We start from the raw sequence: 23,462 nt of genomic DNA, 5'->3' as shown, positions 1-23,462 counted from the left end.
CGGTCATCTGAGTATGATACAACCCTGCAAGACCACATAAAATTAATATTTAGAATCTCATCGTAATTTTAAAAAATATGGATTGATATTATTTTCAACTATTTAAAAACATATACATGTATTTCATGTTCTTTTTAACTGCTTTTTTGCATCGTTTATGCTAATATGATTATAAAAACCAATTTCTAATCTTTTAATTTCATTTATTTCCTCTTAACTGTTAATTTAATTTTTACATTTCAAGCATGGCGGGTAATCATCACCAGATGCCTGAATACCCTCATCATCGTCACAATAATAAGAAATAGGTTCAAATCCTGCAGAAAAATAGGGAATTTCAATAGGACCACTGCACTTAAGATTTCTTCTGACTTTTTTTTTTCAAAACACGAGTCTCCTCACATTCATGATCAATAAACTAGGCCCAAATGAATATTCTAAATCATTCAAAAATCTCTGTAACTGTGTTTTTGAAGTACCTCTGCCAACAGTTTCACAATAAAGTACAATGTACTCTTGGTTTTTCACACTGACTACATATCCGGGGAATGGAAAATATTTATATAATAAAACAAAATAAACCGAAACTCAAAAACAAGAGAAAGAGAAATGATCATGGATCAACAAATTAGTTAGTCTGGTATCCAGCAGCATCTCGGAAACTTGCCTGTCTCTGTCCATGTTATCTTCAATTTTTTGCGTTTCCAGGGAGACCATGACAAAAACAGATAGCAATAGGCCACGTGAGTGACCTAGATGACTTAAAATGCTAGACGATTCAACAATTTTACCCACAAAGATTTACAAGGTTAAATACACAATTTCAAAAATCCCAATTTTGGGGTGACATTGGCCTTTGAAAAGTTTTCCAGCTACATGACGAACAAAAGTCCCATCATCTTGACATTTTCAATAGAATTGCCTGATTATATGAAAAGTGCTAATAGTCTTGATTTGAGCTGTACTATATGAGGGATTTAGCAAAGCAATTTGACAACTTGTATCTTTTATTGTTCTTAAAAAGATGAAACTTTAAGAACCTTTCGATATTGACAATTTCAAGATTTGTTGTTCTTTAAAAGAGGACTCTAAAAGAATTCTGATAAATCGCTATCTGAAATTCCAGTTCTTTGTTACCGGTTCTCCAATCCACCACAGGGGTCATGATATAAAATAATTTAATTCCATGCAAAATTATGTTTTTAATACTTGTTACTGACTTAAAAATTTGCTAATATTAAAAAAAAAGTCTCCTACAATGATATATGACCTTCTTTGGGGGTATGATTTGAACACAGTTGATTGTACACTCTAGATGAGAATTCTAGCTGGTTAACATCTCTCAACATGACTCCATGTCCTCGGGCAGATTGTTTTTCTAAATTAAACTCAAAAGATTGTTTTTCAATATCTTTTTATGTAAAACTCTGAAGCCCTGTTTTGCCCTCATCTCGATTGGCCCTATAAGGTATAAGGGAGCTTCGACGCTCTGAATTTTAGTGGTTGTAGAGAAAAGGAGTGTTTCTTTTTTTATTTGTATGTTACTGATAATCCATAGCAAGAAATGACTTTATTCAAAGTTTATTTATATATAAAAAAGATATTTTGTATCATACATGTATATCATTCACATTATTCTTCCGGCGATCGATCATTAATTGCATTTCTATCGATAAACATGAAAAAAAAATCAGATGTTTTTATTGTGCTGTTGTTCGAATTTAACAGAAGTCTACTCCTCAACGTAGTTTGGAGGGTACTGGATTTGTACGGTAGGTGGGCAATTAGGTGTTTGACAACATTTTCCTGCTGCTGGGGGATTCAAGTGGCAAGATTGTGGTAGATTCCATTGTACACAGCTGGAAAATACAATAAAAATTATAAGGATTGAATAAAAATATAGATAAAAGCTTTGTATAATATTTAAGATTATGTGTAGGACATGCAATTTCGTTATGTAACAACTTTTTTAATAATATCTGCTGATTTCTCCCTATAATTTATTTTAAACATATTTCTCCTCTATGAAGCAAATCTTAATTACATAATTTCTCATCATTTCATGGGTAAGCAAATCTAAATAACACTGTGATAATTTCCTATCATTTCATGAACTAGTTCCTATCACGTGGAACCGGATCTTATCAACTCCCTTAATAATTTACCATAATTATCGACTTTTTATATTTAGCCTGTGTTCATGAGCTATCGGACATCAATCTGCACCAAACGTGCCAAATCATATTCCCCCCTAAAATACAGTAAGTATGCAAACAGTAACAGAAAAAGGTGTACGGGTATAACTGTTTTTGACATTTTAAAATTAGAAATTACACCGCATCATAGAGATCATTAGAATGAAAAAATAAACTGAAATATCAGTATATTAAACTCACAGTCCAGTGCATGTATATTTTCCTGTGGTGGCATCAGCGCATGTGCATCTGTATGTACATCCATCCTTCCAGGTCTGTCCCTGTTGGTAAACCTGGCCTTTGTATACACAGCCTAAAATCATTGCAGCACATTGAAAGAATAGTAATTGTTAAGATAACAGTTTCAAACATTAAAGTTACACTAACAAGAATGCGATTTTGACCTTAGTTACAAAATTCAAATACCTCTTTCAAAAGACAAAGAGGTTTAGTGTACGTTATATAAGGATACATTGATATTTCAGGATAATTGTTCTAGTTTGTTTTCTGGCTAGGTATTACGTTGATATACCTGTAGATGTTCCAGTCTTAGTTCCATCGGATCCTGTTCCAGTCATAGTTCCGCCACCGGTCATTGTCCCACCACTTCCGCTTCCTGAGGGATAGTAAACACCACCAGTACCTCCAGTCATTGTGCCACCGCCGGTCATTGTGCCACCGCCGGTCATTGTCCCTCCGCTGGTCATACTTCCACACTGTCCACAGTAAGCTGGGCAGTTCTCCTTGACCCAACCAGCATAGGTAGCGTCAGTACAGACAGCTTTGCCGTAGTTGGCACAGTTGTTTAGTTTATCCGCGCACATACCTATTTATTATTTTTCCAAATGCATTTTCTTTTATTTAATTGTTTTTCATCCAAATGCAATTTTGAAACGAGAAGTCTGTAGCTCTACTGGTCTGTACGTATAACAAAAGAAAAGTAGCACTTGGATTTGAAAATTTGCAGCATGCAACAATAAATAGAATTATGTATCGTAGTGTAGTCTACATGTGTGCCAAGTTATACTAAAATCAGACCAAAATTGTAGGAGGAGTAACGTTTTATGGGAATTTCACAAAAATTTCTATTTTAAGTAATCATGGCAACACTGTTCATCGAATTCAAAAACCCATGCATTAAATTATGTATCTTAGTATAGTCTTGTTGTATGCCTAATTATATTAAAAGCAGGCTAAAACTGTAGCAGGAGTAGCGTTTTAAAGTAATTTCACAGAAATTTCTATTTTTAGTAACCATGACAACACCGTTCATCGAAATAAAAAAAAACCGATGAAGTAAATTATGTATCTTAGTGTAGTCTACTTGTATGCCAAGTTATATTGAAATCAGACCAAAACTGTAGGAGGAGTAGCGTTTTGAAAAATTGCTTACAGACAGACGGACAGACAGACAGACGGACGGACGACGGACACCTTACTATCGCATAAGCTCTTCTGGTCTATGACCAGTAGAGCTAAAAATGACAATGGTCAGATATAAAAAGCATCAATTGATATTTGATATCTCCAGGAGAAGTAGTTATCTGTTATTTCTTTTATATCAGAGAAAAAATATTGGTGATAAATGTTTCTGACATTCTTTTTTGATAAATCATAAAAAGGACATGATATACGTATACTGTTATTACAAAATCAGCGTTAACCTGTCATGCCATCACCAGAAAAGATTTCATAATTTAAAAAAAATACAAATTTGATGGAGCACATTTTCAAAAAAAATTTATGAGTTTGAAAACACATGCCAAACTGGAGTTATATTTAACTCGTTAACGAAAAGAATAAAACGCAAAGTGAAAAAAACAAATTTATAATATCATAGAATTAAATACTTTCTACGCTTATTTTGAAAATAATTCATTATAAAAGAATGTATTTTCTGGGGGGTATTACTCAAAGCTTACCATTGGTACCACCACTGCTGGGACATAAATTGCAATGTTTGGGACAGCTGTCATGAGCAAAAGCGGAATAAGCAGGGTTTGTACAAAAGTTTGTTCCATACTGGACACAATTCACTTTATCAGCACAGTATCCTGAATAAGAGTCCGTAACAACAACAAAGCAAATCGCAGCAAACAGAAGAAAAGCAAAAATGTGAAGAAGCATTTTAAGCAAGGCAAATAACAATAAACCAATCATTTCTTATTTTCAGTTGACTGCAAGCAGAGAATTAGGCAAGTAAAATTATCTAAGTGATCATAAAAAGAGTACTATGAGGACAAAAGCACACACCTGGATCACTTTTCGTACTAAGAAATAAATCTTATTGACCAATACATTTGTTCAATTTCTCCCTAAACTCAAACAAAGGGAAAATAATCAATACTAATCTAATACGCTAAAGGTTAATTTTGACAATATAGATAATATATATAAGGAAATCCTTGAAAGGGTTCTTCACTGTGACTCCCTGTTCAGGAGAATGATTTTAAGTGACCCCATCCTATTATTATTTTTTCGTTTCATTCTGCTCTCATTGCTACAGGTTATCTTTAAATATCAGCGATTAAGTCAATTTAACAAATCACACAGAGGTCTTTTTTCCATGCTGATATTACTTATATTTTGAAAAAAAACTTTTAAAAAATATTTTTTTCATCTAGTCAAGTTTACTCTACAAACATTCTTCAAAGCGAAAACATAGTGGTATTATTTTTTCAATTTTGCAATTTTTGTAAAACTTGGATTTTTTTTTGTTCCTTGAAAAACCTCAATTTTGGAAATTTACATGGTGTTGATATCAAATAGCATCTTTGCAATATATACCACTTAACAGATAAATGCTATATGAATAAACATTCATATATAAAATTTGATTTATCGGTGGAGCAAATATTCTTTTATTAACTTGTTTCAAAAAATTGCAAAATTTCACAAATCACAATTAATTAGAAGCGTATATCGAACAAAAGTGATGTTGCACAACATATGAGCAAAGCTAAACTCGAGGGAGTCGCTGTATTTGAAGCAGAATGCACACCATAAGCAAGATACTTAGCAGAGAAATTTGCAAAAAAGCCGGAACAACATTCGTTTAGCCAGAATTCTGTTTTCTGTGAATTTGAAAATTTCTTCTCAATCCAGTGAGAAACAAAATTCTTAATTTAATTCAGAGGACTTAATTCTTACCGGTCATGGTTCCTGACGAAAGGAAAAAACAAAATTAAATAAGTGAAGAGCATCTGATTTTTTTCTTCATTTTATATGAATGATATTAAGTTCAAAACGACCCTATTAATGATTTTGTGAAATGAATTGTTTATTTTATAAGCCATCTCCGAAGGTTATAGGATTTATAGTAAATTATGCCAATTTATTAATTACGTGAACTTATTAATGATGTGAATTTATTAGAATTCATTTCTTACCTGTTCCTCCAGTCATTGTTCCTCCTGAAAGAAATAATAATATTAATTAATTATACAAAAATGTACATATTTTGCTTTATTTTTGGAGAAGACAAATTTAAGAGAAACATTCACTCCCACACTTTCCTCAACCATCCCCCAAAAGTACCAAAAGCTATATGATCGTATCACATATCAAAGCACCAATGTTGTTGATTTTGCAACTTGAAACTTTTTTCCGATGTAAATTCAGCCAGGCTCATATCCTTTACTGGCTCATATTTGTTGGCTTTACAATTTATTAAAATTATTATGTTTGGCTTATTTTTGCGGATCAAGCAGTTTGTTATATACGTTGACAAGGCTCATATGAGATTAAGCAGTCAAATGATGAATTTATAGAAAAAAAACACTGGACTTACTAAAAAAATTCTCTTTTTAGTAAAAAAAAGAAAGATAAAATCACCTCTGAAAGCATGCTCTCATACACAAAGTAACAAAGCAAAAAAAAAAAAAAAAAAAAAAAAAAAAAAAAAAAAGAGTTCATTTTCATTTTAGAATGAAAGATGAACAGGAAATACTTTTACAATTGTCAGGGAAAAATATAAAACAAGTACCATCATACATTCATCAAATTTTTATGCGTCTTGTGAAATGACCAAAGTTTTACTGTATCTACTTAAAGTCCGAGTAAAGAACTTGTTAATAAAATTCAGACTAAACATATGTCTGGGTAAGGTGCAAAGAAAAAATGCTCAAGCATGTTAGAACGATACATGTAATATAAATACTGTTTACATGGAAATTTTCGCCTTAGTTTTATTTTCGCCCCTTTCGCCCTAATCACAGGTGGGCGAATTTAAAACGGGGCGAATTCAAAGAACATAGAATCAATTCTTAAACAAAACAGTGACTGGGCGAATTTAAAACGGGACAAAATTGCTCGCAAGTGCAAAATGGCGAAAATAATACGGGGCGACAATAGCCCTGTATACAGTATAAATACACCTGTTCTGTATCACCTAGTCTTATAACCGTTTGTGTGGTGTGAAATAACCGATTACAAACAGGACCAAACTTTTCTACCCAGGCAACTTTTAGTTTCTCTGTTATTATTTCTTCTTTGTATTCAAAATATCACTGACATGAAACTTCAAGTCACAGAAAATGTAAAGAATTACAAAATGTATATCAATGGGTGTTGCTTAAGATTTTGGGGGTCGATTTGCTTGACTTTTAGATTTACCTGATCCCCCAGAAACGACAGATCCACCTGAAAACAGAGTACTTTTTTATAATAAACAGAATTCTCCACTTCTAATTCTAGGAAAAGGTAAGTGTTAACGCGTTTTTCAAGAGTTAATCCTTTTTTACATCAGTAAAATTTTTGAAATATTTTTTTGATGAAGAACTTAATCATCAAAATCCTCTTCCAGTTTTTACTAAATTATTATTAAGTTATTCTTTTTTATGTTCAGGCTGTAAGAATGATATTGCAGTTTTATCTCCCACCCCACTCCAACATCATCATACAGCTTTTATTAAATCATTGTCAATTTTGCTTGTTTAGTTTTATAAGATTTGTGTTTACTTGTTTGTTTTTAATCATCTAACAGAAAAAAAAGACAAATCCCTAATCAACAATGCAAAACAAAGAAACACTCTTTAACTTTATAAAAAACAGATTTATCGTCCAGAAATGAGTAGAAAAGGTCCTGTTTAATTAACTGCTAAGTTGGAATCACAAAATCTCTCCAACATACTTAACATGAGAAAACTGAATCAATTAAATCAGCATTTTCAAGCACGTAAACTAACCTAAGATACTGCATATGTAAGAATTTCAATATTTTAAGCATAAAAACTCATCTTATGCTAGGGCAAGGAATTTGTATATCTTACACGGAAACGTGTCTTTAACTAAGGGTTTTTAAAAAACTCTTATGCGTTGTCCAAGCGATAAAAACATAATAAAATATACGTATTAAACTTCCATCTAAAATTTGCAGTTTCATAACGTAAGTATTGATATATGATTTAAATTCTAAATTTTGGAGAATAATTTCTTTAAATTTACAGAAATACTTTGTAAGATTTATCGATTTATTTTCAGTTTTTATTTCACTTTTTTTCTTTTGAAGAACTCTATGAATTACATTTTAGACAATTTAAATTTGAGATTGTAGTATCACTTCTTTTACCTGTACCCCCTGTGCCTCCAGTTCCTGGATACACTACCCCTCCTGGAAATGAGGTTATTTTAATTGAAATGAATCAAAATTTAGAATGAGTATTATTATAGAGAAACGGCATATTTACATGTTGCACTATTATATACTTTTTTTTTTTAAAATTTTAAGGCGAGGGTTTGACGATTTTGATTTACCTGATCCACCAGGAACGACATATCCCCCTGAAAACAGTAAGGAGATTTTTTTTCAACAAAAGGAAATTATTAATTAATTCCCTAAAAATGCTATAGCTAAGACAGCATGGAATTTGTATATTTTACATGAAAAAACCCTCAAGCGTTGTTCAAGCGATTATAATACAAAAAGGCATACCTGTTCCACTTCCATCTAAAATTCACAGTATCATATCGTAAGTTTCCTGCAGAATTTAATTTCTTTGAATTTACAGGAATATTTATAAAGTTAATCTGGCGTACCCTTTTCTTAAGTCTATGAATTAGATTTTAGACATTTAAGTATGAGGATGTACCTGTACCCCCTGTCCCTCCTGTTCCTGTAACCACACCCCCTCCTGGAAATGAGTTTTGTTATTGAATGAATAATAAATAGGAATGGTTAAAATTCAATCAGAAAGGTAAAAAAAAAATAGCGAAATACTGTTGAATAATAATTTCAATTCATTGTTAAAGGTAAGTAAAAAAAATATTACCACAACATGTACAGTATATCAACATGTTTAAGTGAAGATTATGAGGTAAGGTTTGTTTGACATTTTTGATTTACCTGATCCACCAGGTACGACAAATCCCCCTGAAAACGGTAAGTTGATAAATTTTTAAACAAATTAAACAAAAGGATATTCCTAATTCATTTCTTCCCAAAAGTACTTTTTTTTTCTAATAAACTTAGTAAGTTAAAACTTAATCATTAATTGGATGCAGTGCATTGATGCCAACAAGGCTATGCGCTTCTAAAGGAAGAAACATTGATTGATTGATTGCATATTGTTTTACATCCTGTTCGAGAATTTTTCACTCATATAGAGACGTCACCATATACCGTTGAAGGGCTTCAAATTTAGACCTTTACTTGGAAACTGTGCTTGCAGAATTAAAATTTTAAAAATAAATTAAAATCTTCGTATAGTTTATGAGTCGTACTATTTAGGTTCAGTCTATGAATTAGATTTTAGACAATTTAAGTTTTAGGTTTAGGTATTATTAATTATACCTGTGCCCCCTGTTCCTCCTGTTCCTGGATACACTACTCCTCCTGGAATTGAGGGGGTTTTATTGAATGTATAATAAATTAGAAAGATAATTATTATATCATGGTCAAAAAAGAACGACAAAAGTTACAACAAAATACCCAACAAAAGCAAGCAAACCAAATGTACCTTGTTTCTGTAAACTTCGTCAGAAACATTTTTAGATTATAATTGTTAAGCGCTTATACAATTTTTTAAATTAAAATTAAATCAAATTCTTTATATGTTGTGTTGCTTTGTTTTTCTTTTATTTTGTTTGATTTTTGTTTTTGTTTTGTTTTGTACACAAGAAACATCTTATCAGAGGACTTTTTTTAAAAAAAAAAAAGAAAAGTTTTTTGTCGTTTAAAAATTTACCAGTTCATGCAATTATCACCAACAGAATTTGAAAGGTAATAATTTTGTTTCTATTTTGAAAAAAATCAGCATAAGAACACGCATAAAATAGTTGTCTTCTGAAAAATAGGAGATATATCTAGTTATGGAGAAGCTAAAAATTGGACCTTTTTCTAATAAACTTAATAAGTTGAGACTTAATCATTAATCGGATGTAGTGCGTTGATGCCAACAAGGCCATGTGCTTCTAAAGAAAGAAGATTGATTAATTGCATTTTGTTTTATGTCCCGTTCGAGAATTTTTCACTCATATAGAGACGTCACCATATACGGTGAATGGCTTCAAATTTAGACCTTTACTTGGCAAGTGTGCTTGCAGTATTAAAATTTAAAAAATAAATTCAAATCTTTATAACGTTTATAAGGCGTACTATTTAGGTTCAGTCTATGAATTAGATTTTAGACAATTTAAGTTTTAGGTTTAGGTATTAATAATTATACCTGTGCCCCCTGTTCCCCCTGTTCCTCCTGTTCCTGGATACACTACTCCTCCTGGAATTGAGGGGGTTTTATTGAATGTATAATAAATTAGAAAGATAATTATTATATCCTAGTCAAAAAAGAGCGACAAAAGTTACAACAAAATACCCAACAAAAGCAAGCAAACCAAATGTACATGTACCTTGTTTCTGAAAACTTCGTCAGAAACATTTTTAGATTATAATTAATAAGCGCTTATACAATTTTTTAAATTAAAGTTAAATCAAATTCTTTATATGTTGTGTTGCTTTGTTTTTCTTTTATTTTGTTTGATTTTTGTTTTTGTTTTGTTTTGTACACAAGAAACATCTTATCAGAGGACTTTTTAAAAAAAAAAAAGAAAAGTTTTTTGTCGTTTAAAAATTTACCAGTTCATGCAATTATCACCAACAGAATTTGAAAGGTAATAATTTTGTTTCTATTTTGAAAAAAATCAGCATAAGAACACGCATAAAATAGTTGTCTTCTGAAAAATAGGAGATATATTTAGTGATGGAGAAGCTAAAAATTGGACCTTTTTCTAATAAACTTAATAAGTTAAGACTTAATCATTAATCGGATGCAGTGCGTTGATGCCAACAAGGCCATGTGCTTCTAAAGAAAGAAGATTGATTGATTGATTGATTGCATTTTGTTTTACGCAGCTCTGTTAAGGCCGCAAATAGGGGGCGGGGCCTAATTTATACGGGAAAAGTTTACTGTGACATCACACAAATATAGCAATTCCTTACAATAACAGACAGTGAAATAATTTGCGAATCTAAACTGCATAAGAGTACTGAACTGCATCAAAACTAACCACTGCATTCATTTTTGTCGCTAGTTAAATCCCACACAGCAAGGTATAAACAAGTCACTGATCGCAATGCACTTGTCGACATGACGTCATCATGGTAAAGTTTGATGCATTTTATGTGCAGTGAGAGGCGGATCAAGTAATTTTTTAACAGTGAAAAATGCATTTTATTATTAAACAGAATATTATTTGAAAATCTTAGGTAGACCATTAATACAAATCTGAAACATTTGTTTAGTGTCATTATTTAAAAACTATCGAGAGAATGTATAGAATTAATTCTACCGTGTTTTTGTCTACAGGGTGTCCATGTTTCACGCCGAGGTGCCTCATTAAATCGCCTTTTCGCAAGGGCATACACTTAATAGATCTTGACTATTTTTTAAATACATATAATGGACATATTCCTTAACTTGAAAAGTGCTGCTGCTTTCCTGAAATCGATAGCATAACTTAATAAATACATAAAATACTTGGTAAAGGTCACACATATTTCGACATTAGCAAGATAACATAAAATTTAAACTAATAAAATGCGAATTCTATTTAAAGCAGCAGCACTTTTCATAAACTACAAGTTATGTAGAAACAATCTATTACTTTAATTTTTAATTTTAACTAGGGCATGCCCTTGCGATATTGAAATTTGTTTGTGACCTACATACAGTACACATTACATGCATTTATCACGTGACTTTCAAATAACGTGACCAAACCAAATTCAGTACAGAGCGAGGTATACAATGTTATTTCAAAGAATGTTAAAGTCATAAGATAATATAGTACCTTTACAAAATTAAAATTCATTTTAAAAAGGTATGTATTTATACACGTTTATATTCTGTTGATTTCTTCGAAGTACGCCTTAACAGTGCTGCGTATGTCCCGTTCGAGAATTTTTCACTCATATAGAGACGTCACCATATACGGTGAATGGCTTCAAATTTAGACCTTTACTTGGCAAGTGTGCTTGCAGTATTAAGATTTAAAAAATAAATTCAAATCTTTATAACGTTTATAAGGCGTACTATTTAGGTTCAGTCTATGAATTAGATTTTAGACAATGTAAGTTTTAGGTTTAGGTATTATTAATTATACCTGTGCCCCCTGTTCCCCCTGTTCCTCCTGTTCCTGGATACACTACTCCTCCTGGAATTGAGGGGGTTTTATTGAATGTATAATAAATTAGAAAGATAATTATTATATCATGATCAAAAAAGAGCGACAAAAGTTACAACAAAGTACCCGACAAAAGCAAGCAAACCAAATGTACCTTGTTTCTGTAAACTTCGTCAGAAACATTTTTAGATTATAATTGTTAAGCGCTTATACAATTTTTTAAATTAAAATTAAATCAAATTCTTTATATGTTGTGTTGCTTTGTTTTTCTTTTATTTTGTTTGATTTTTGTTTTTGTTTTGTTTTGTACACAAGAAACATCTTATCAGAGGACTTTTTAAAAAAAAAAAAGAAAAGTTTTTTGTCGTTTAAAAATTTACCAGTTCATGCAATTATCACCAACAGAATTTGAAAGGTAATAATTTTGTTTCTATTTTGAAAAAAATCAGCATAAGAACACGCATAAAATAGTTGTCTTCTGAAAAATAGGAGATATATTTAGTGATGGAGAAGCTAAAAATTGGACCTTTTTCTAATAAACTTAATAAGTTAAGACTTAATCATTAATCGGATGCAGTGCGTTGATGCCAACAAGGCCATGTGCTTCTAAAGAAAGAAGATTGATTGATTGATTGATTGCATTTTGTTTTACGCAGCTCTGTTAAGGCCGCAAATAGGGGGCGGGGCCTAATTTATACGGGAAAAGTTTACTGTGACATCACACAAATATAGCAATTCCTTACAATAACAGACAGTGAAATAATTTGCGAATCTAAACTGCATAAGAGTACTGAACTGCATCAAAACTAACCACTGCATTCATTTTTGTCGCTAGTTAAATCCCACACAGCAAGGTATAAACAAGTCACTGATCGCAATGCACTTGTCGACATGACGTCATCATGGTAAAGTTTGATGCATTTTATGTGCAGTGAGAGGCGGATCAAGTAATTTTTTAACAGTGAAAAATGCATTTTATTATTAAACAGAATATTATTTGAAAATCTTAGGTAGACCATTAATACAAATCTGAAACATTTGTTTAGTGTCATTATTTAAAAACTATCGAGAGAATGTATAGAATTAATTCTACCGTGTTTTTGTCTACAGGGTGTCCATGTTTCACGCCGAGGTGCCTCATTAAATCGCCTTTTCGCAAGGGCATACACTTAATAGATCTTGACTATTTTTTAAATACATATAATGGACATATTCCTTAACTTGAAAAGTGCTGCTGCTTTCCTGAAATCGATAGCATAACTTAATAAATACATAAAATACTTGGTAAAGGTCACACATATTTCGACATTAGCAAGATAACATAAAATTTAAACTAATAAAATGCGAATTCTATTTAAAGCAGCAGCACTTTTCATAAACTACAAGTTATGTAGAAACAATCTATTACTTTAATTTTTAATTTTAACTAGGGCATGCCCTTGCGATATTGAAATTTGTTTGTGACCTACATACAGTACACATTACATGCATTTATCACGTGACTTTCAAATAACGTGACCAAACCAAATTCAGTACAGAGCGAGGTATACAATGTTATTTCAAAGAATGTTAAAGTCATAAGATAATATAGTACCTTTACAAAATTAAAATTCATTTTAAAAAGGTATGTATTTATACACGTTTATATTCTGTTGATTTCTTCGAAGTACGCCTTAACAGTGCTGCGTATGTCCCGTTCGAGAATTTTTCACTCATATAGAGACGTCACCATATACGGTGAATGGCTTCAAATTTAGACCTTTACTTGGCAAGTGTGCTTGCAGTATTAAGATTTAAAAAATAAATTCAAATCTTTATAACGTTTATAAGGCGTACTATTTAGGTTCAGTCTATGAATTAGATTTTAGACAATGTAAGTTTTAGGTTTAGGTATTATTAATTATACCTGTGCCCCCTGTTCCCCCTGTTCCTCCTGTTCCTGGATACACTACTCCTCCTGGAATTGAGGGGGTTTTATTGAATGTATAATAAATTAGAAAGATAATTATTATATCATGATCAAAAAAGAGCGACAAAAGTTACAACAAAGTACCCGACAAAAGCAAGCAAACCAAATGTACCTTGTTTCTGTAAACTTCGTCAGAAACATTTTTAGATTATAATTGTTAAGCGCTTATACAATTTTTTAAATTAAAATTAAATCAAATTCTTTATATGTTGTGTTGCTTTGTTTTTCTTTTATTTTGTTTGATTTTTGTTTTTGTTTTGTTTTGTACACAAGAAACATCTTATCAGAGGACTTTTTAAAAAAAAAAAAGAAAAGTTTTTTGTCGTTTAAAAATTTACCAGTTCATGCAATTATCACCAACAGAATTTGAAAGGTAATAATTTTGTTTCTATTTTGAAAAAAATCAGCATAAGAACACGCATAAAATAGTTGTCTTCTGAAAAATAGGAGATATATCTAGTTATGGAGAAGCTAAAAATTGGACCTTTTTCTAATAAACTTAATAAGTTGAGACTTAATCATTAATCGGATGTAGTGCGTTGATGCCAACAAGGCCATGTGCTTCTAAAGAAAGAAGATTGATTAATTGCATTTTGTTTTATGTCCCGTTCGAGAATTTTTCACACATATAGAGACGTCACCATATACGGTGAATGGCTTCAAATTTAGACCTTTACTTGGCAAGTGTGCTTGCAGTATTAAAATTTAAAAAATAAATTAAAATCTTTATAACGTTTATAAGGCGTACTATTTAGGTTCAGTCTATGAATTAGATTTTAGACAATTTAAGTTTTAGGTTTAGGTATTAATAATTATACCTGTGCCCCCTGTTCCCCCTGTTCCTCCTGTTCCTGGATACACTACTCCTCCTGGAATTGAGGGGGTTTTATTGAATGTATAATAAATTAGAAAGATAATTATTATATCCTAGTCAAAAAAGAGCGACAAAAGTTACAACAAAATACCCAACAAAAGCAAGCAAACCAAATGTACATGTACCTTGTTTCTGAAAACTTCGTCAGAAACATTTTTAGATTATAATTGTTAAGCGCTTATACAATTTTTTAAATTAAAGTTAAATCAAATTCTTTATATGTTGTGTTGCTTTGTTTTTCTTTTATTTTGTTTGATTTTTGTTTTTGTTTTGTTTTGTACACAAGAAACATCTTATCAGAGGACTTTTTAAAAAAAAAAAGAAAAGTTTTTTGTCGTTTAAAAATTTACCAGTTCATGCAATTATCACCAACAGAATTTGAAAGGTAATAATTTTGTTTCTATTTTGAAAAAAATCAGCATAAGAACACGCATAAAATAGTTGTCTTCTGAAAAATAGGAGATATATCTAGTTATGGAGAAGCTAAAAATTGGACCTTTTTCTAATAAACTTAATAAGTTGAGACTTAATCATTAATCGGATGCAGTGCGTTGATGCCAACAAGGCCATGTGCTTCTAAAGAAAGAAGATTGATTGATTGCATTTTGTTTTATGTCCCGTTCGAGAATTTTTCACTCATATAGAGACGTCACCATATACGGTGAATGGCTTCAAATTTAGACCTTTACTTGGCAAGTGTGCTTGCAGTATTAAAATTTAAAAAAAAAATTAAAATCTTTATAACGTTTATAAGGCGTACTATTTAGGTTCAGTCTATGAATTAGATTTTAGACAATTTAAGTTTTAGGTTTAGGTATTATTAATTATACCTGTGCCCCCTGTTCCTCCTGTTCCTGGATACACTACTCCTCCTGGAATTGAGGGGGTTTTATTGAATGTATAATAAATTAGAAAAATAATTATTATATCCTAGTCAAAAAAGAGCGACAAAAGTTACAACAAAATACCCAACAAAAGCAAGCAAACCAAATGTACCTTGTTTCTGTAAACTTCGTCAGAAACATTTTTAGATTATAATTAATAAGCGCTTATACAATTTTTTTAAATTGAAGTTAAATCAAATTCTTTATATGTTGTGTTGCTTTGTTTTTCTTTTATTTTGTTTGATTTTTGTTTTTGTTTTGTTTTGTACACAAGAAACATCTATCAGGGGACATTTTGAAAAAATTGTATTTTTTGTCTTTTAAAAATTTACCATTCATGCAATTATCAACAACAGAGTTTGAAAGGTAATAATTTTGTTTCTATTTTGCAGTATTAAAATTTTAAAAATAAATTAAAATCTTTATAAAGTTTATGAAGCGCACTATTTAGGTTCAGTCTATGAATTAGATTTTAGACAATTTAAGTTTCAGGTTTAGGTATTAATAATTATACCTGTGCCCCCTGTTCCCCCTGTTCCTCCTGTTCCTGGATACACTACTCCTCCTGGAATTGAGGGGGTTTTATTGAATGCATAATAAATTAGAAAGATAATTATTATATCCTAGTCAAAAAAGAGCGACAAAAGTTACAACAAAATACCCAACAAAAGCAAGCAAACCAAATGTACATGTACCTTGTTTCTGTAAATTTCGTCAGAAACATTTTTAGATTATAATTGTTAAGCGCTTATACAATTTTTTTAATTGAAGTTAAATCAAATTCTTTATATGTTGTGTTGTTTTGTTTTTCTTTTATTTTGTTTGATTTTGTTTTTGTTTTGTTTTGTACACAAGAAACATCTATCAGAGGACATTTTGAAAAATTGTATTTTTTGTCGTTTAAAAATTTACCAGGTCATGCAATTATCAACAACAGAGTTTGAAAGGTAATAATTTTGTTTCTATTTTGCAGTATTAAAATTTTAAAAATAAATTAAAATCTTTATAAAGTTTATGAAGCGCACTATTTAGGTTCAGTCTATGAATTAGATTTTAGACAATTTAAGTTTTAGGTTTAGGTATTATTAATTATACCTGTGCCCCCTGTTCCTGGATACACTACTCCTCCTGGAATTGAGGGGGTTTTATTGAATGCATAATAAATTAGAAAGATAATTATTATATCCTAGTCAAAAAAGAGCGACAAAAGTTACAACAAAATACCCAACAAAAGCAAGCAAACCAAATGTACATGTACCTTGTTTCTGTAAACTTCGTCAGAAACATTTTTAGATTATAATTGTTAAGCGCTTATACAATTTTTTTAAATTGAAGTTAAATCAAATTCTTTATATGTTGTGTTGCTTTGTTTTTCTTTTATTTTGTTTGATTTTTGTTTTTGTTTTGTTTTGTACACAAGAAACATCTTATCAGAGGACATTTTGAAAAAATTGTATTTTTTGTCGTTTGAAAATTTACCAGTTCATGCAATTATCAACAACAGAGTTTGAAAAGTAATAATTTTGTTTCTATTTTGAAAAAAAATCCCATAAGAACACGCATAAAATAGTTGCCTTTTGAAAAATAGGAGATATATCTAGTTATGGAGAAGCTAAAAATTGGACCTTTTTCGAATAAACTTAATAAGTTGAAACTTAATCATTAATCGGATGTAGTGCGTTGATGCCAACAAGGCTATGCGCTTCTATAGGAAGATAGGTTGATTGATTGATTGCATGTTGTTTTATGTCCAGTTCGAGAATTTTTCACTCATATAGAGACGCCACCATATACCGATGAAGGGCTTCAAATTTAGACCTTTACTTGGCAAGTGTGCTTGCAGTATTAAAATTTTAAATATAAATTAAAATCTTCGTAAAGTTTATCAGGCGTACTATTTACGTTCAGTCATCTATGAATTAGATTTTAGACAATTTGAGTTTTAGGTTTAGGTATTATTAATTATACCTGTGCCCCCTGTTCCTCCTGTTCCTGGATACACTACTCCTCCTGAAATTGAGGGGGTTTTATTGAATGTATAATAAATTAGAAAGATAATTATTATATCATGATCAAAAAAGAGCGACAAAAGTTACAACAAAATACTCGAGAAAAGCAAGCAAACCAAATGTACCTTGTTTCTGTAAACTTCGTCAGAAACATTTAGATTATAATTGTTACATGTAAGCGCTTATACGATTTTTTAAATTGAATTTTAATCATATTCTTTATATATTGTGTTGCTTTGTTTTTCTTTTATTTTGTTTGATTTTTGTTTTGTTTTGTACACAAGAAACATTTTATCAGAGGACTTTTTAAAAAAAAATTGTATTTTTTGTCGTTTGAAAATTTACCAGTTCATGCAATTATCTCCAACAGACTTTGAAATGTAATAATTTTGTTTCTATTTTGAAAAAGAAAACCCATAAAAACACGCATAAAATAGTTGTCTTCTGAAAAATAGGAGATATATCTAGTTATGGAGAAGCTCAAAACTGGACTTTTTTTTCTAATAAACTTAATAAGTTGAGACTTAATCATTAATCGGATGCAGTGCATTGATGCCAACAAGGCCATGTGCTTCTGAAGGAAGATTGATTGATTGCATGTTGTTGTACGTCCCATTCGAGAATATTTCACTCATATAGAGACGTCACCATATACCGTTGAAGGGCTTCAAATTTTGACCTTTACTCGGCACTCAGGGCCATTGAGCAGTGAGGGAACTTTATCGTGCCAACGCCTGCCGTGACAGGGGGCCTCGGTTTTTAAGGTCTCATCCGAAGGACCCGCAACTTTCACTTCAAAGTGCCGAGCGCATGGCGAAGGAACAGTTGCTACCAACTTTTTTGTCGACTTAGGACAGTCGCAGCCGAGATTCGAACTCACGACCTCCCCATCACGGAGCAAGCGCTCTACCGACTGAGCTACCGTCAACAGTTCTAAAGGAAGATAGGTTGATTGATTGATTGATTGCATGTTGTTTTATGTCCCGTTCGAGAATTTTCACTCTTATAGACACGTCACCATATACCGGTAAAGGGCTTCAAATTTAGACCTTTACTTGGCAAGTGTGCTTGCAGTATTAAAATTTTAAAAATAAATTAAAATCTTTGTATAGTTATCAGGCGTACTATTTAGGTTCAGTCTATGAATTTGAGTTTAGATAATTTAAGTTTTAAGTTTAGGTATTATTAATTATACCTGTGCCCCCTGTTCCTCCTGTTCCTGGATACACTACTCCTCCTGGAATTGAGGGGTTTTTATTGAATTGATAATAAATTAGAAAGATAATTATAATATCATGGTCAAAAAAAAAAGAACAACAAAAGTTACAACAAAGTACCCGACAAAAGCAAGCAAACCAAATGTACCTTGTTTCTGTAAACTTCGTCAGAAACATTTTTAGATTATTATTGTTAAGCGCTTATACGGTTTTTTAAATTGAATTTTAATCAAATTCTTTATATGTTGTTTTGCTTTGTTTTTTTTTTTATTTTGTTTGAATTTTGTTTTTGTTTTGTACATAAGAAACATCTTATCAGAGGACTTTTTAAAAAAAATTGTATTATTGTCGTTTGAAAATTTCAGTTCATGCAATTATCACCAACAGACTTTGAAAGGTAATGATTTTGTTTTTATTTTGAAAAAAAAACTCCATAAGAACACGCATAAAATAGTTGTCTTCTGAAAAATAGGAGATATATCTAGTTATGGAGAAGCTAGAATTGGATTTGTTTGACAGTTTCGATTTACGTCATATCTAGAAATCCTCCAAAAAGGAGACAGTATTCTATTTTGAACACCCAATGAATTTTTCAAAATTAAGTTTCATTTCTGCAATCAAAGCTTTAATGTGTACATGTAAGCAATTTCCAAGCGATTTTTACTAGCAAATAAATATACCTGTTCCTGATCCACCTAAAATTTACAGCAATGAATTACAAAGTGCCAGATGTGTCTTAATGTTCCTCTACTTTTTAGATATGTGCGTCAAACAAAAAATAATTTATTTATTCCTTTCTATGATACAATTATTCCTTGTTATTCATTTACACATTCAAAATTATGTGGAAATGCAACAATTCATACAGAAGCTTTTTCCACCTCCCTAAAATTTAGCTTTTAAAAGCATTTTCGGCCAGCTTTCTTTCTCAAAATATGTTTAAATAAGCTTTTACTCAGAATTAAAAAATGTTGACAAGCAAGCCTTTTCATCATCTATAAAAGCATTTGATGAAGGCTACTTATTCTGTTTATGCACTAGTCTATCACTTACATATCTTGAGGCACTTGATGCAAATCGCATTTTCAAAGTAATGTGCAAGTATGATGTTTGATTATCAATAGTGCTGACAAATATGGAAAAAAAAATTATGTCTGTAAAAAAATACTTCAGTGTAAATCAGACTACATGTATAAACTTCAAGATGGGATTTCTTTTAACGGTTTTGAGTTTTTCTGATAGGAAAATGTCGCAATTTAAAATCTAAACACACTTACGAATTTATAAGAAATAACACGGACGGTTTTATAGTTTTATATTACTTTTATTTTGACGTCACAAACGTTGAACAGCGTGCAAGTGCAACGTCATAAGCGAAAATGAAGATTCTGAAATTTGCAGACATGAAAGGGAGTTAACAAATGTAAATATTAGCATTGAATTATTATTTTTTTAAAGATGTTGTATCATAACTGCAATGATGTGTGCAAACAAATTTTAATAACGCACATTACTTAACTTGTTTTCACACACCGTTGCAGTTATGAGACTACATTTTTCAAAAAATAATTTATCAATGCTTAATTAAAATATTAAAGGCGATTTGGTGCAGGAGCAAGGAATATGTATATTAAACACAAAAACAAAACGGACCTATTAATTCAGTAAGAGTAAAAAAAAAGCTCAAGCGAATTTTAAGCGATAATAGAAATAATATTTATACCTGTTCCACTAACACCTAAAATTAACAGTTTTATTAAGTAAGTGTTCTTGTAGTATTAAAATTTTATTTTGAATTAAAATCTTTGTAAATTTTATCAAGCGTACTTTTTTGGTTCAGTCTATGAATTAGATTTTAGGCAATTTAAGTTTAAGGTTTAGGTACTATTGATTTTACCTGTACCCCCTGTCCCTCCTGTTCCTGTAATCACACCCCCTCTTGCAATTGAAGGGGTTTTTTTTATTGAATGAATAATAAATTAGAAAAATAATTATTATATCATGGTAAAAAAAGAGCGACAAAAGTTACAACAAAGTATCCGAGAAAAACAAGCAAACCAAATGTAAATTGTTTCTGTAAACTTCGTGAGGAATATTTTTATGTCATAATTGTTAGGCACATTAAGGATTTTTTAAACTTTAATCAAATTTGTTACATAATTGAAGTTATTATTTTATTTTATTTAATTTTTGTTTTTGTTTTGCACACAAGCTAACATTTTATCATATGACTTTTAAAAATTCTTTAATTTTATTTTATTTTTTTTTATTCATTTTTTTTTTTTTTTTTTTTTTTTTTTTTTTTTGGTGTAGAAATTGACCAACTCATGCAATTATCACCAACATACTTTTAAAGGTAATAATTTTATTTCTATTTTGGGAAGCAATTAAGACACAAATAAGATAATTCATGTCTTCTGCAAAATAGGAAATACATATATCCACATGGATTAAGTTATAGATTTAAGAATTGTATTTGTTTGACAGTTTCGATTAACTTCTCATAGAGAAATCCTAAAAACAAGTAGACAGTATTCTATTTTGTAAACACAAATGAAATTATTCAATTTCATTTCTGCAATCAAAGCATAAATGTGTAAGCGATTTCCAAGCGATTTTCAGGATCAAATAAATATACCTGTTCCTGATCCACCTAAAATTTACAGCAATGAATCACAAAGTGCTAGATATTTCTTAGTGTTACTTTGCTTTAGATTTGTATGTTAAGAAAAAAAATTATTTATTCCTTTCTATGATGTGATTATTCATCGTTTCGTTTTTCTTGATTTATTCATTTATGCTTATAAATTTATGTCAAAATGAAACAACTGATAGAGAAGCTGTTCCCCTTTCCTATAATTTAGCTTTGAAAAGCATTTTTGACTGGGTTTCTTTCTCAAAATATTTGTTTAAATTAGCTTTTACTTAGAATTAAAATTTTTTTTGACATGCAAGCCTTTTATCACCAGAAAAAAGCATTTGATGAAGGCTATTTTTTCTGTTCATGCCACTGGAGGCACTTTATGCAATTGCATTTTCAAAGTAATGCGCAAGCAAGATATATATGCTTATTGATAGTGATAACAAAATAAGATAAAAACATGTTTGTGCCTAAAAAAAATACTTCAGTGTATACAAGACTTTAGACTTCAAGATGGGATTTTTTTATACGAATTTTAGTTTACCTGGTAGAACGGGAACGGGATATACGTCTGAAAAAAGTGACAGTTAAATCTTCAAATAAATGATTCATTTTTATATTTTTTTTTCGTTTGAAGACAATTATTATTCCTGCAACCTTTGACACCGTTTTCAGTATGGACCTCTTTATATTTATAAATGTATATACTAGTTGAAAACCCGCGCAAGCGCAGGAAATTAAATTGATGCCTATGTCGACAAAGCATAAAAATTGTATAATATACAGTACATGTATATGATTTGAATTAATAAGGAATATTTTGGAGAAGTTTTTAAGCATGTGTTAAGCCATAGGCTACGATTTTCAAACATGCCTGTTCCACCAGAACCTGAATTTTCAGTAACTTTAATTAGACTATACAAATGATGGCTTTGACTAATGATCCGCCTCAAGTTTTATACCTATTGTGTTTTAACGATAACCTAAGAATTTTAAATCCTAACCAACAAAGAAATAATCATAACTTTTCTTTCCAACCTTTTCTTTACGAAGTCATTTCCAATCTCTGAAGAACAATACCCTGTATTATAAATTTATATGTTTAAAATAAACAATTATGATAAATTACCTGTTCCAGTCATAGTTCCTGAATGTTAAACAAGATAAAAGCGCTGTTCTAATTTCGTTCTTAATAACACTACTTATATATTCAGCTAATGGGGCCTCGATTTTTCGAAAAATAACTTTAGATTAAAACACCGAGAGAAAAAAAGATTAAAATTACCTGTACCAGTCATAGTTCCACATGAATATCAAACATAGAAAATACTACGTAGCACACTTCAAATTTCAATACTTAACAACTAATAATCGTAACGCCAATACTATTTATATAATTAGATATGGAAGACAAACTTGATTTTCGAAAAAAGGGAAAAAGAGGATATTTTATCTTAAAACTTCAAGAGAAAAAAAAGAGTTGCAAAATTACCTGTTCCTGTGCCAGTCATTGTCCCTCCTGAATATTAAATAAAAAATAAGTTCAGTTTAAAGTTTGCTGTTTTATATAATAAATTTAGCGTGTTTTATGTTCATATTTTCAGATCAGGAAGGAAAACTAAGTTTTTGATTCAGTTATACAAAGAAATAAATACTTTTTATATGTCAAATTTTAGCATAAATTACATCTTATATAATTCTTTCGTAAGATTACACATTAAATGATGTTATATTATGTTATATGATGATAAATTTTGCTTCGCATGTGCAAATCAGTCGGATAAAAATGAGAATCAAGCAAACACTGGTTAAAAGCATTGTCAGACAAACACCTCAATGCAATTTCTTCGCAAATGTCTCAATATGAAGCAAATTATTAATGTAAGAAGTATTTGCAAACTTGTTAGTTAGTTAAATTAAGTATCTGTAGCAAAGCGAATTGTTGGAAGTGCAAGATCGAAGGGAAAACTCAAATAAGGTATGAAAATAGCAGTTGTAAATTCAGGAATGCTCAATTACAATCTATTTTGATCCAATAATGTAAAACAAAGCATT

At 30.5% G+C, this 23,462-nt stretch overlaps 1 protein-coding gene across 1 annotated transcript; it reads right to left on the bottom strand.

The window, feature by feature from the left end:
• Positions 1-1,732: 1,732 nt before the first annotated feature.
• Positions 1,733-22,710, bottom strand: LOC133204623 (uncharacterized). Its single transcript, XM_061340376.1, has 12 exons — positions 22,693-22,710; positions 21,952-21,978; positions 20,664-20,702; positions 8,285-8,326; positions 8,128-8,142; positions 7,950-7,976; positions 7,765-7,806; positions 6,810-6,836; positions 5,585-5,608; positions 2,728-3,021; positions 2,397-2,508; positions 1,733-1,859 (listed from the first exon to the last, which is right to left on the bottom strand). The coding sequence occupies exons 1-12, from the start codon at positions 22,703-22,705 to the stop codon at positions 1,733-1,735; spliced, it is 789 nt and encodes a 262-aa protein (XP_061196360.1). The 5' UTR covers positions 22,706-22,710.
• Positions 22,711-23,462: the final 752 nt, after the last annotated feature.

Source organism: Saccostrea echinata, unplaced genomic scaffold (genome assembly GCF_033153115.1).
Source record: "Saccostrea echinata isolate AGI-Se365-2 ecotype Australia unplaced genomic scaffold, CSIRO_AGI_Sech_v1 ptg000054l, whole genome shotgun sequence".
Classification (NCBI taxonomy): Eukaryota; Metazoa; Mollusca; class Bivalvia; order Ostreida; family Ostreidae; genus Saccostrea; species Saccostrea echinata.
Note: the sequence above shows the minus strand (reverse complement) of the source record. Positions and strands in the feature narration are given on the sequence as shown.